This window comes from Podarcis raffonei, chromosome 10, assembly GCF_027172205.1.
Source record: "Podarcis raffonei isolate rPodRaf1 chromosome 10, rPodRaf1.pri, whole genome shotgun sequence".
NCBI classification, from domain to species: Eukaryota; Metazoa; Chordata; class Lepidosauria; order Squamata; family Lacertidae; genus Podarcis; species Podarcis raffonei.
The window spans coordinates 31,097,095-31,110,266 of record NC_070611.1 but is presented as its reverse complement, the minus strand read 5'-3'; the positions used below and the strand labels follow the sequence as shown (position 1 = coordinate 31,110,266).

The 13,172-nt window shown below is 48.2% G+C and overlaps 1 protein-coding gene across 1 annotated transcript in view; it reads left to right on the top strand.

Moving 5' to 3' along the window:
- The first annotated feature begins 12,118 nt into the window (after positions 1-12,118).
- WIF1 (WNT inhibitory factor 1) overlaps positions 12,119-13,172 on the top strand; it is a 44,777-nt gene continuing 43,723 nt past the window's right edge. Inside the window, exon 1 of the mRNA XM_053405976.1 lies at positions 12,119-12,471. Within this exon, the coding sequence (XP_053261951.1) occupies positions 12,306-12,471 (166 nt within the window). The 5' untranslated portion in view covers positions 12,119-12,305. The remainder of the gene's footprint in view (positions 12,472-13,172) is intronic.

Below are 13,172 nucleotides of genomic sequence, written 5' to 3'. Positions count from 1 at the left end.
TCCACCTTGCTGGAGCTAAGCAGGTCTGGGTTTGGGCATTTGTGTGCTGCTTTGAAAATGCTAATAACAGATATTGGGCTGTCACTGTTTGCAGAAATCTTAGCTCAGCATAGGAGCTTTCATTCAGGAATTGATCCATCCATCAGTTAAATCCACAGATTTGCATATGAATAAAATACATTTGAGAAAAATGTTTGCTTTTTTCTAAGAGGATGTCTGTCACAGTTCTGGGGAGTTCTTGAATTGTATGTATATATACTAATGATTATCTCCAATGAGTTTGGCTAATGTCACCCAAATGGGAGGTGTCAAGAGGGAGGTGCTAGCAGCCTCAAGGAGACTTCAAGATCTGCAGAAAGATGGGTGTGGAAATTTCAAGTAAAAAACCCTAAGGAAGCAAAGATTCTCCAGAACAGCAGACTCAGCACGCATGGAATGATGCTGACTCACTCTGTGTGTGCGCGTGTGTAATGGAGTAGCCTAAACAAAAGCACTGCACACAGCAGTGTTTTGCTGTAAGTCCCATTTCTAAAATAATTTACCTTTTTTATGTATAAGACAAATTATGTGAAAATGCAGCTGGTGACATTTATTTGTTTATTTGTTTGCTTGCTTGCTTTTATATCCTACCTTTTTCTCCAACGAGCTTGAGGTGGCATACATGGTTCTCTCCTCCCCCCCCCAATTTAATCCCTACAAAAACTCTGTGAGGTAGGTTAGACTAATAGATAGTGCCTGGCCCAAGGTCACCCAGTGAGCTTTGTGGTCAAGTGGGGATTATGAACCCTGGCTTCCCAGGTCCTAGTCAGACACTGTAACCACTAAACCACACTGGCTCTCCACAGGCATTAAGTTCAGAATAAACTTTGGCTTTGCAGCTAGCCCAGACACATGCATTGCATCCTTTCCTGGTGGGTGGGTGGTCGACATTCCTTGTCATACCACATCAATGGCTTAAGCAACAGTGTTTAGCCTTTTCATACCCCATGACCTACATACATTTGGAGACCTACTCCTTAATTTGTTTACCATATACTTCTGTGGCTGGCATGCTGCTGTTCTAACCCACCTTAGGTCAAAGGGCAAGCCACCAAGCAGAGCATAGAGCAGCCTTCTCCAAGCCTTGGTCCCCAGATGCCTTTGGACTTCAACGTCCATCATCCCTGACCATTAGCCATGCTGCCGGAGTCAACAGGAGCTGTAGTTCACCTACACTTGGGCTCAAGGTTGGATAAGGCTAGCCTAGAGAACCTCTGCCATTAGCAGAGCTACCACATGGGAAAGGACATTCAAGCCATTCACCCAGCCTCTGGCAGCAGCCGCAACATCCCTGTAAAGCAGTGGCACTGCAACCATAGCATAGGCAATCTGAGATGCGAGGCCTACAGTGCCCCTCTTCATCACTTACATTCCTCCCAGCAGCTTGTAGACCACTTATAAAGGCCATCTCCAACTCCTCAAAAGATCCATCAACAGTGTCTCTGAAAATTTTTACACATCACTTGGGAAGACAGGAGAACGAACGCCAGTGTAGTGGAAGAAGCAAAGATCATCAGTGTCAAAAGCAATGATTCTTCAACATCAACTTTGTTGGACTGGTCATGTTGTTCGGATGGCTGATTATCCTCTTCCAATGCAACTACTCTATTCCAAACTTAGAAATGGAAAGCGTAATGCTGGTGGTCAACAAAGAGGTTGGAAGACTCTCTCAAGGCAAATCTAAAAAAATATAGTATTAACACCAACAACTGGGAAACACTGGCCTGCGAGTGCTCCAATTGGAGAACAGCCTTTACCAAAGGTGTTGTGGGCTTTGAAGATGCTTGAACTCAGGATGAAAGAGAGAAAGGTGCTAAGAGGAAGGCACACTTGGCAAACCCTCACCGTGATCAACTCCCGCCCAGAAAGCTATGTCCCCACTGTGGAAGGAAGTGTGGATCCAGAACTGGCCTCCACAGTCACTTATGGACTCACTGTTAAAACTGTGTTCATGGAAGACAGCTACGAGTGATTGCCAAAGAAAAAGAAGACTCTCCTGCAATGGCACATAGCTGATGGAGGTGAGGGGGTTGAGCAAGTGAAGGGAAAGATCACTTTGGGGAGGCAGTGAGGATTCCACAAGAGAGCCTACATGGGTGGCGCATGAGACATGGGTGGTGCATGGGACACAGGTGCTGCTGTGGGTTAAACCACGGAGCCTAGGACTTGCCGATCAGAAGGTCGGCAGTTCTAATCCCCGTGATGGGGTGAGCTCCCGCTGCTAGGTCCCAGCTCCTGCCAACCTAGCAGTTCGAAAGCACATCAAAGTGCAAGTAGATAAATAGGTACCACTCTGGCAGGAAGGTAAATGGCGTTTCCATGTGCTGCTCTGGTTCACCAGAAGCGGCTTAGTCATGCTGGCCACATGACCCGGAAGCTGTACACCGGCTCCCTCGGCCAATAAAGCGAGAGGAGCACCGCAACCCCAGAGTCGGTCACGACTGGACCTAACGGTCAGGTGTCCCTTTACCTTTACCTTAAGAATATAAGAGAAGTCCTGATGGATCAGAGCAGACGTCCATCTCAGCTCCACAGCAGCCAGTCACTTGTGGAGATCCTTCTTAACTGTTGGCAACCAGATACTCTGTGGTAGATATACTACCCTGGGCAGAGCAATCTAAGCTGCAGGAAACCAGTGTAACTTACGCCAGGGCAATTTATGCCAGTGTAACTTACACCTGTAGCAAACTCCTTTCAGGAGTGTGGCTGCTGCCAGCTAATTCAGCCCCACCTAGCCTTTTGGAGGGAAAACGACCCTTTAAAATGGAGCTTGACTTACATCAGCCTTTTTGTAACTTCTACTGGGTTGCTAGGTCACATGACGCAGCGGAGTAGAGTTTGCAACAGGTGGATGTCTCCCTCTGCCTGACTGAGCTCAGACTCAGCCAGCAATCCAGTCTATTCCAAACTCAGTTCATCCTGGCAGATCTGGGGCTTAGCTGGCTCCCTACATGTGGAAACCCCATTCCATTTAGCCATCATCACGGCATTTGATAACCCTGTCTAGAATACGGCTCTAACTTGAAGTTCCCCATAGCGTGTTTTTCAGAAACAGCTACAAACCCTTCCTCAGCCCAGGGTGACTTGCATTCTTTGCTTGTAGCCCTACACCGTAAACCCCAACACCCTGAAAAGAAGAGAAATGTTGAGCAGAGAGAGCAGTTGCAAAATACAAGCCATAAATTCTCCACCCCAAGCTTGTTGAGAGAGAACAGAAGCCTCCTATGTCCACAGCAGCCGGCTCTCTTCTCTGCTTGGATGCCAGCCAGGTTGTTCCCCAGAGATCTGAAGACAGTTTGGGACTTGGGCTGAATGAAATCCCATCCCAAACCTTGCTTCAGAAACAGAAGGTTTTCCGTTCTGCTGCTGGAAATGGCTGTACTTGAACAAAATAATCTTCAAAGAGAAACTTCAGTGTGAAAAATGTGAAATTGCAACTCAGTCATCAGGTTCAGTTCTAGCAGCTATGATAATCGTTTCTTAATGGTAATTAACTTAGTGTTAAGGTATTGCATTACCACCAATGATTACAATTGTGGATGGTCATTGTGCATAGATGTAAATTTTAATGTGTCACTTGACTGCATTGTTAGCATGAAAGCTGTCAACTGAGGATAACACTTTCTGTTCCTGATGAGTGGTTTCTTGCAACATGGTAAATTATTCTTTAAGATGCCACGAGATCCTTGGTTGTTTTTGCTGCAACAGACTAACAGAGCTGGTGCAACAACCAATTTTCCTATACACTTACCATGCTTAGCTGTTTCCTCACCAGGGGGCGCCAATGTACCACCTTATGGTATAGTAGAGCAGAGTTTCCCAAATTTGGGTCTCCAGCTGTATTTGGACTACAATCCCCATCATTCCTGATGCTGGTCCTGCTAGCTAGAGATGGTGGAAGCTGTGGTCCAAAAAGAGTTGGAGACCCTGCAGAGGACAAACACACAAAGGACTCAGCTATACAGCTGCATATACTGTATAACGTTTTAAGTGTGTTTTAAGTGCATTATACAAATGTGACACTAGATGGCAATGGTGAGCTGATGGCAAATTTGATATATTTTTCAAAACTTTTTTTTTAAAAAAAAGCATTTTCACAAGTCAGCCATTGCAACAGATGCTGTTAGTTTCTCCCTGAATCTTAGGAACCTTATGTTGTTTGCACAGACCCATTAAAAATCAACATGGTGAGTGAATTGAACTATCAGGCCCAGTCAGGGAAATGATCGCAGCAGTGTCTCTCATTTCTCTACCCACTTCTAACTGGTCATGATGCCTAGCAAGCAAAGTCTTGAAGTTTTGAAGGACAGCAGACATTAGTGAACCAAGAAACTAAATTCAATCTCCCTTCCCACCTTTTTTGTTTTCATTTTTTTCCCTCAGAGGCGGCATATTTTCTGAAGGCCTTTTTAGTTGCTCCAGGGAAGTAGAGGGCCTCTGTTTGGCCTAGCCCAGAAGGCAAACCAGGGTTAGGACAACCCAGGCGGAAGGAAGGAGTCAATTCAGAAACAGCTTGGGGGTTTAGGGAGAACATTTTATTTGTTAGGTTTTCAGACTGCTCTTCCACGAAAAGAGTTCAGAGTGAAATATGTAGGCTTCTCCCATTTTTATTCTAACAATGACGCTGTGAGATAGGTTAGGCTGAGAGGATAGGGCTGATCCAAGGCCACCCAAAGTGAGCTACACAGCTAAGCAAGGGATTGAAACCCAAGTCACAAGTCCAGCGCACTCGAGGCACTTCACTTGTGGATGCTGACAGGGAAAACACTCACTGACACCCACATCTGGATTGCAGCTGCAATCCCTATAGGCAGCTGCTTGTAGAATTCATATGTCGGCTACATGGGAAGCTCAAGTGCAGTAGCAACCTTTTTTTTTTTTTTTACAGCTGAAACGGAGAAGACCTTTTTTATTTTACTACTTTATAATGTGTGTCCCACTTCTCAGTCTCTGTTTCCAAGTGGCTGACATCATAATTGGAACAACGCACAATTGCAGTGTTTTCTCCTGCTTCTGGTGTTTGGTCTTCAGAAACAAACGTAGAGATTGAACACATTTCAAAGGTAAAGGGACCCCTGACCATAAGGTCCAGTCGTGGCCGACTCTGGGGTTGCGCGCTCATCTCGCTTTACTAGCCGAGGGAGCCGGTGTACAGCTTCCGGGTCATGTGGCCAGCATGACTAAGCCACTTCTGGCGAACCAGAGCAGTGCACGGAAATGCCGTTTACCTTCCCGCCAGAGTGGTACCTATTAATCTACTTGCACTTTTTGGGCGTGCTTTCGAACTGCTAGGTTGGCAGGAGCAGGGACCGAGCAACGGGAGCTCACCCCATCACGGGGATTCGAACCGCAGACCTTCTGATCAGCAAGTCCTAAGCTCTGTGGTTTAACCCACAGCACCACCTGCGTCCCACAGAACACATTTTACAACATCGTTAAAAAGCATCGGCAGCAGGCAAGAAATACGACCAATCTGAACTAAGCTCCGATCAAAGGTTGGACAAGTTGCTGTGTCTTAGCAACAAAAAGTCTTCGAAGAAGGAACGCGATGAGTGGATAGAGGTTGGTTGCCAACGTGGCGCAGTAACACCTTTGAGGGCTTCCTCTGGTGTCTACTAGCCCTCTGAACTCACCCACCCAAATAGCTGCCCCGTTTATCATAAAATGGTGAGAGAGGTTGTCTCTCCACCTACCATACTTTCAGATGTACATGATATTGAAGGAGGAAACCAGATTTGTGGTGATACGTTTTGATTGGGCAACGCTGACAGCAACAATAGCAGGCAGAAAACTCTCCAAGCATGTGACGTTTTGAAACCTAGGTGACTCTCAGTCTAACCTACCTCACAGGGCTGTTGCAAAGATAGAACTTCGTAGGACATAAGATTTCTGAAAACAACAAAGAGTGCTTTGCCACTACAAAGGCTTACAGATTTGTTAGCCTATATCAGGAATCAGCAAACTTTTTCAGCAGGGGGCCAGTCCACTGTCCCTCAGGCCTTGAGGGGGGCCGGACTATATTGGGGGGAGAATGTACGAATTCCTATGCCTCACAAATAACCCAGAGGTGTATTTTAAATAAAGCACACATTCTACTCATGTAAAAACACGCTGATTCCTGGACAGTTCGCAGGCTGGATTTAGAAGGCGACTGAGCTGGATCCTGCCCCCGAGCCTTAATTTGCCTAGCCATGGCCTATATGAACCTTCTTAGACCATTAGATCTTAATGAAGGCATTCTCTAGATTCCTGCTTTGAAGGATGCTTGGAGGATAATGACAAAGGATCCACTCATAGAATCACAGAGTTAGGAAGGACCACACAGGCATCTAGTCCAACCCCCTGCAATGCAGAAATATTTTGCCCAACATGATGCTTGAGCCCATGACTCTGAGATTAAGAGTTTCGGGCTCTGGTGACTGAACTGTTCCAGGGTGTGGCCTTTGCAATTGTGGCTCCCCATTTGTGGAGTGAGAGAGCTTCACCTGGGGCCTTTGCTGACGTCTTTTGAGTGGCAGGTAAAAAAATATACCGTATTTTTCGCTCTATAACACACACCCGACCATAGCACGCACGTAGTTTCTAGAGGAGGAAAATCCGTAGGCATGCCACCCGTTGGCATTCCCTCCATAACACACACAGACATTTCCCCTTACTTTCTAGGAGGAAAAAAGTGAGTGTTATGGTGCAAAAAATACGGTATGTTTCCCCCCCCTCCCCGCTCCAAGCTTTTGATTGACTACAACAATGATGTTGTGCTGGGAGCAGGGAGTGGGTGGCACTGTGGTCTAAACCACTGAGCCTCTTGGCAGTGGTGGAGCTTTAGTGGCGGAGAGCAGGTTGGGGTGAGGCTGGCCTGTTTCCCGGGGGTGTGGCGCGCCACCCGCTGTGGATATTTCACCCCTCCCATTGCAAGAATCTACTGACAATGTTTCCAGAAAGGAGGGGGCAGAATCTGCTCATCGCTTCTTCTGCTCCAGCCTGACTCAAAAAGAGTCTGAGTGTTATCTGTGGAGAGATAAGATGACTGCTTAAGCAACTGTAACACTCATGCAGTCCGGTAGCCTCCGATAGTTTTTAGTTAGTTTATTTTAGTTTTGCAGTAGTTGTAAAAGAATAAAGAAGTTATGCTTCAGAGCCGTTGTTCGTGTAGTTCATACTCTGCTGTGCTCTGCTGACTTTGGAACTGAGTTTGGTGCTCACAGCTCTTAAGTTGCGACTCCATTGCACTTAGACCTGCTTCCCTGCAGTGGAAGGTCTCTGGAAGTGCTTTCCCAGTTCGCCTGGCCCAGTCGGGGCTGAAGAGGTTGAGCCCAGTTGTTGGCACCGGCTCAAAGGCAGAGCTGACACCCACAGGGGCGTGGCATGTGTCCTGGGGGCAGGGTGCACGTCCTGGGGGTGGGGCATGCCACCTGCAGGGCCATGGCGCCCAGTGCGGGCAGGGGGGCAGCTGCGATGGCACCACACCAGGATCATGCTGCCAGGGGCAGTGTGCTCCCCCCCACTCCTCTTCCTCCGCCAGTGCCTCTTGGGCTTGCTGATCACAAGGTCAGCGGTTCGAATCCCCGCAATGGGGTGAGCTCCCGTTGCTCTGTCCCAGCTCCTGCCAACCTAGCAGTTCAAAAGCACACCAGTGCAAGTAGATAAATAGGTACCACTGTGGCGGGAAGGTAAATAGTGTTTCCATGTGCTCTGGCTTCCATCAAGGTGTTCTGTTGAGCCAGAAGCGGTTTAGTCATGCTGGCCACATGACTCGGAAAGCTGTCTGTAGACAAATGCCAGCTCCCTCGGCCTGAAAGCGAGATGAGTGCTGCACTCCATAGTCGCGTTTGACTGGACTTAACCGTCTAGGAGTCCTTTACCTTGACCTCTTTTTTTGCTGGGATTGGGGGCTGCTTTGTGTGTGTGTGTGTGTGTGTGTGTGTTTGTGTGTGTGTGTGTGTAATGAATTGCATGTGTTTTGGCGTACATATGTTTTCTATCAATATGCTTTTATTATAATATATTTTTACTCATGCTTATTCTCTTACATATGATGCAGGTCATTCAGAAAACCTTTTGTCTAACAAGCAGCTAACAAGTTCATTCCTAGATAAAGAAATTAAAACCAACAAATAATAGGTTAAGATGCCAGAAGACTCTGGCTGGACCTAGACACATCAAAGAAGTGTTTCAGTTCAAAGCATAGTAAATTTAAACAGGGAAAACAGGTAGAGAAAAATGGGACTCCGCGTCTCCATCTGGTGGCACAATGTTGTATCTCACATACAATGCATATAAATCCCTTTCTCTTTACCAGTCTAGCTGGTCTCTCTGTTGTTTTTCTTGCAAAACACCAGTGTGACTACCCAGTAGCACTTTATTGCGGGCGCATGCGCAAAATAAATTTTGGGGCAGCACTCCCTGTTTAGTTTGACTGCCCACAAGTATCTAATCACATGCCTTTTCACTTATGATGTATATGGATTTTTAGCAGCTGTGTTATATGCCTGGGCATTAGGAGATGTTAAGTATGTTGCGGTGCGTGACTGTAAAAAGATATTCTACACATGCAGTTGACAGATACTTTATCGCTACAGTAATAGATTTATTATTACTTTAAATTTTGTTACATGAAATGTTGCATCGCTTCTCCTAGGAAAAGGTAACAGGTGCTCTCTAGACGGAAAATACTTAAAAGCTGATGTGGCGTTATTGCAAGAGACACATATTTTAGTGGATGATTAGGACAGAATATGTAGACACTGAGCAAGAGAAATATAGTAGTCCTTCTAAGAGTTCTAGGGGTGTGGCTGTACTTGTTCATAAAAATGCTCCCCTTTCAGTGCTACAAACTGTAGCTGGCTCAGACGAGACTTTCCTTATAAACAAGAGTGATTTTCAGTCTAGGCCAGCTTCCTATGCTAAAAAGAAAACTCCATGGTTAGATGTTTAAAAACTTGCAGCATTCTTAAACGGGGGAAATGCAAGATATCTACTGATGAGTAACATAGTCACGAAACAGCTTTATTTTATCGTGGCTGAGCCTCAATAGGTGCGTAAGATTGTAATAATTGTCTTCAGAATGTGTCATTAGGAATATAAACCACTAGAGGGCCACGTTACACCAACAGCAGTTAAGCGTGCATAAACGCCTGTTAAATAATGGCATGCACCAGAGCATCCATTTGTCAACTTCTTAATGTATGTGGAAAATCAAGGTCGGTATCCCGCTAAGGATTCCCCTTAGCGCAAATCCTTAGGGCTGTGCAATGGGATTCGTCTTTCTGCTTCCTGCGCCTCCCTAAAATCTGTTCTGGGGGTTCCAGACCTCCAGGGCAGACTTAGCAGAGTTGATGGAGGGGAAGCCCAAACTGCTTGCGCTCGCAGACCACCTGAAAATCTGGACGGTGCAGTGACAAACTCTCCCTCCAAGCCCAGGGACAATCCGCAGCCCCAGCGACTGAGCGGAATGGCCCTGATGATTGACACCTGTCACGAGCGGCTTTAAACTTCATCCTGGAAGCTCCAGCTCCCTGTTGCGTCCGCGAGGTGTCCCCCTCCCCTTCCTAACTGCCGGGGGTGGAGAAGATGTTATACTCCGGACCCGACCCATTGAAATAAAAGGATTTCAACTAAGGGCATGGATTTTAACGGGTCTGCGTCTCTGAGTACGAATTACTCAGAGAAGCCTGCAAGCACGTGTTGTGGGAGGAGGAGGGGTGGAAGCACGGTGTCTTTATAATTATAATAATTTATTATTTATACCCCGCCCATCCGGCTGAGTTTCCCCAGCCACTCTGGGCGGCTTCCAACAAAACACTAAAATACAATTTACGTTGTGGCCCGAGGAAATTTTATTATGATAATATTGTATTATCCAGGGGCACAATGGCTCAGTACATCTGGTTGTTAACCAGAAGGTTTGGTGGTTCGAGCCCACCCAGGGACTGCTGTGGGACACTAGATGGCCCCTGAGGTCCCTACAATTCTACAGACCCTCCAAGTGCCCCTATTTCCCAGGGACTGTCATGGATTTACAGAAGCTCTCCCCGTTTCGGATTTGATCCTGGAACATGGGCATGGCCAGAATTTTTGTTGGTGGGGGACAGGCTTTTTTGGGGGGGCAGAACCTCTTATTTGTATTGATTTAGGGGGGCAATTGCCCCCCTGCCCTCCCCGGCTACGCCCATGCCCCAGATATGTCCCGCTTTTCCTTAGGACGTCCCTATTTTCATAGGAGAAATTTTGGAGGGTGTGGAGTTAACAGACCAGACCCTATAGCCATCTTGAAGGCATAGGGGAGTTTGGGGGATTTTTAATGTTTAATATTGTGTTTTTTAATCTGTTGGAAGCCACCCAGAGAGGCAGGGGTGAGCAAACTTTTTCAGCAGGGGGCCAGTCCACTGTCCCCGAGACCTTGTGGGGGGGGCAGGCCTATATTTTGAAATAAAAGAAGAACAAATTCCTATGCCCCACATTTAACCCAGAGATGCATTTTAAATAAAAGCACACATTCTACTCATGTAAAAACACCAGGCAGGCCCCACAAATAACCCAGAGATGCATTTTAAATAAAAGGACACATTCTACTCATGTAAAAACGCGCTGATTCCCGGACCATCCGCGGGCCGGATTTAGAAGGCGATTGGGCCGCATCCAGCCCCCGGGCCTTAGTTTGCCTACCCATGGGCTGGGGCAACTCAGTCAGATGGGTGGGGTGTAAATAGTAAAAATGATGATGATGATGGAATTGTTGTTTAGTCGTCTTAGTCCTGTTCGACTCTCCATGACCCCATGAACCAGAGCATGCCTTGGAAACTCTCACTTTCTTCTCAAAGCTTCTCCTTTTTTTATGTCCGTGGAGTTTTCTTGGCATGGGACGTGGGTGGTGCTGTGGGTAAATGCCTCAGCGCCTAGGACTTGCCGATCGAAAGGTCGGCGGTTCGAATCCCCGTGGCGGGGTGCGCTCCCGTCGTTCGGTCCCAGCGCCTGCCAACCTAGCAGTTCGAAAGCACGTCAAAGTGCAAGTAGATAAATAGGGACCGCTTACTGGCGGGAAGGTAAACGGCGTTTCCGTGTGCTGCGCTGGCTTGCCAGATGTAGCTTTGTCACGCTGGCCACGTGACCTGGAAGTGTCTGCGGACAGCGCTGGCCCCCGGCCTCTTGAGTGAGATGGGCGCACAACCCCAGAGTCTGTCAAGACTGGCCCGTACGGGCAGGGGTACCTTTACCTTTACCTTTAGTTTTCTTGGCAAAACACTGGAGTGGTTTGCCAGTTCCTTCTCCAGGTGGATCACATTGAGTCTAAACTCTCGGCTATGACCTGCCCGTCTTGAGTGGCCCTGCACGGTATAACTCATAGCTTCTCTGAGTTATTCAAGCCCCTTCGCCATGGCAAGGCAGTGATCCATGAAGGGGGATGATGGAATAGGATGTCCCTATAGGTCCGTATAGTAAAAGCTATGGTTTTCCCAGTAGTGATGTATGGAAGTGAGAGCTGGGCCATAAAGAAGGCTGATCGCCAAAGAATTGATGCTTTTGAATTATGGTGCTGGAGGAGACTCTTGAGAGTCCCATGGACAGCAAGAAGATCAAACCTATCCATTCTGAAGGAAATCAGCCCTGAGCGCTCACTGGAAGGACAGATCCTGAAGCTGAGGCTCCAAATATTTTGGCCACCTCATGAGAAGAGAAGACTCCCTGGAAAAGACCCTGATGTTGGGAAAGATTGAGAGCACAAGGAGAAGGGGACAACAGAGGACGAGATGGTTGGACAGTGTTCTCGAAGCTACCAACATGAGTTTGACCAAACTGCGGGAGGCAGTGGAAGACAGGAGTGCCTGGCGTGTTCTGGACCAAGGGGTCACGAAGAGTCGGACACGACTAAATGACTAAACAACATTTTCCTGTTGAAGGGTCTCGTTCTATGATTCTATACCTCGCCCTGGCCAGAGCCGCTTCTCCGTCCTCGGTGCCACGGCGCCCCCTGGTGGAGCTGAGCAGCACCGCTCCGATCCGCCTCCCGTCGTCCCCCCCCCCCGCACTTCTCTCTCCCCCACAAGGGCACGTCCCCCTCTCGAAGGAGTCCCGCTCACAACTGCGGCGCCTGCCAAGAGGCAAACCCACCTCGGGCAGCAGCAGCAGCAGCAGGCGAAAGCAAGCAAGCAAGCAAGCAAGCAAGCAAGCAAGCAGCTCGCCTCGGCGCTGGGAGAAGCGTGTGCTGGAAGAAGTACGGAGCGAGCAGCGCGCCAGCACCTCTCCGAAGCAGGACTTTGCCCGTCCGCATGGCCGGGGCAAGGAGGGGAAGCGGCGGCGGCGGCGGCGGCGCCTTGTGCTGGGCGCTCTGGCTGTGGCTGTGCCTGGGGAGCCCGCCGCCTGCGCGCGCCGCCCCGCGCCAGGAGGACACGCTCTACCTGTGGATCGACGCGCACCAAGCCCGCGTGCTCATAGGTAAGGCGCCCGGCGGGAGGAGGGGGGGCAAAACAGCCACGGGGTGTCCCCCCCCACGCAACAGTTTTGTGACAACTGAAAAGACGTCAGGTTGTTGTTGTGGCTGGGGAAACCCAGCCAGATAGGCGGGGTATAAATAATAATAATAATAATAGTAATTATTATTATTATTATTATTATTATTATTATTATTATTATTATTATTATTATTATTATCGCTGCTGCTGCTGCTGCTGCTGTTTGGCAATCGGGTTCATTAGCAGCACCAATAAAGTCATGGGGGTTTTCAATGGGGGGGGAGTAAATGAGAGCCGGTGGGGGGGTGGCATTAGGGTGCCAGGACGTGGTATGCGAGGAGGAGAGAAGGTGGTGGGTTTCAAGCCCCGCGTTGCGCAAAAAAAAAGTTTTTCTTGCGTTGCAGCGGGGTCAGGCTAGATGACCCGGTGGGGTCTCTTCCTACTCTCTCGTTCTATGACCTCGCCATAAACACCCCCCAGTCTGGAAGCTGCGAAAGTCTGCTTGATCGGATGCTGGTTTCATCCATTCACATGAACGCCAAACGCAGGAATAGACGTAGCCGGGCTTTATGTTGGGGGCTGGGGGGGCGGACACCCACCTGCCACCATCCTCTGCGTGGCTCTGTCTAGCAGATTCAGAATGAATGGCCTCCACAACAGTTGTTTTGAATTGCTTTCTTTTGA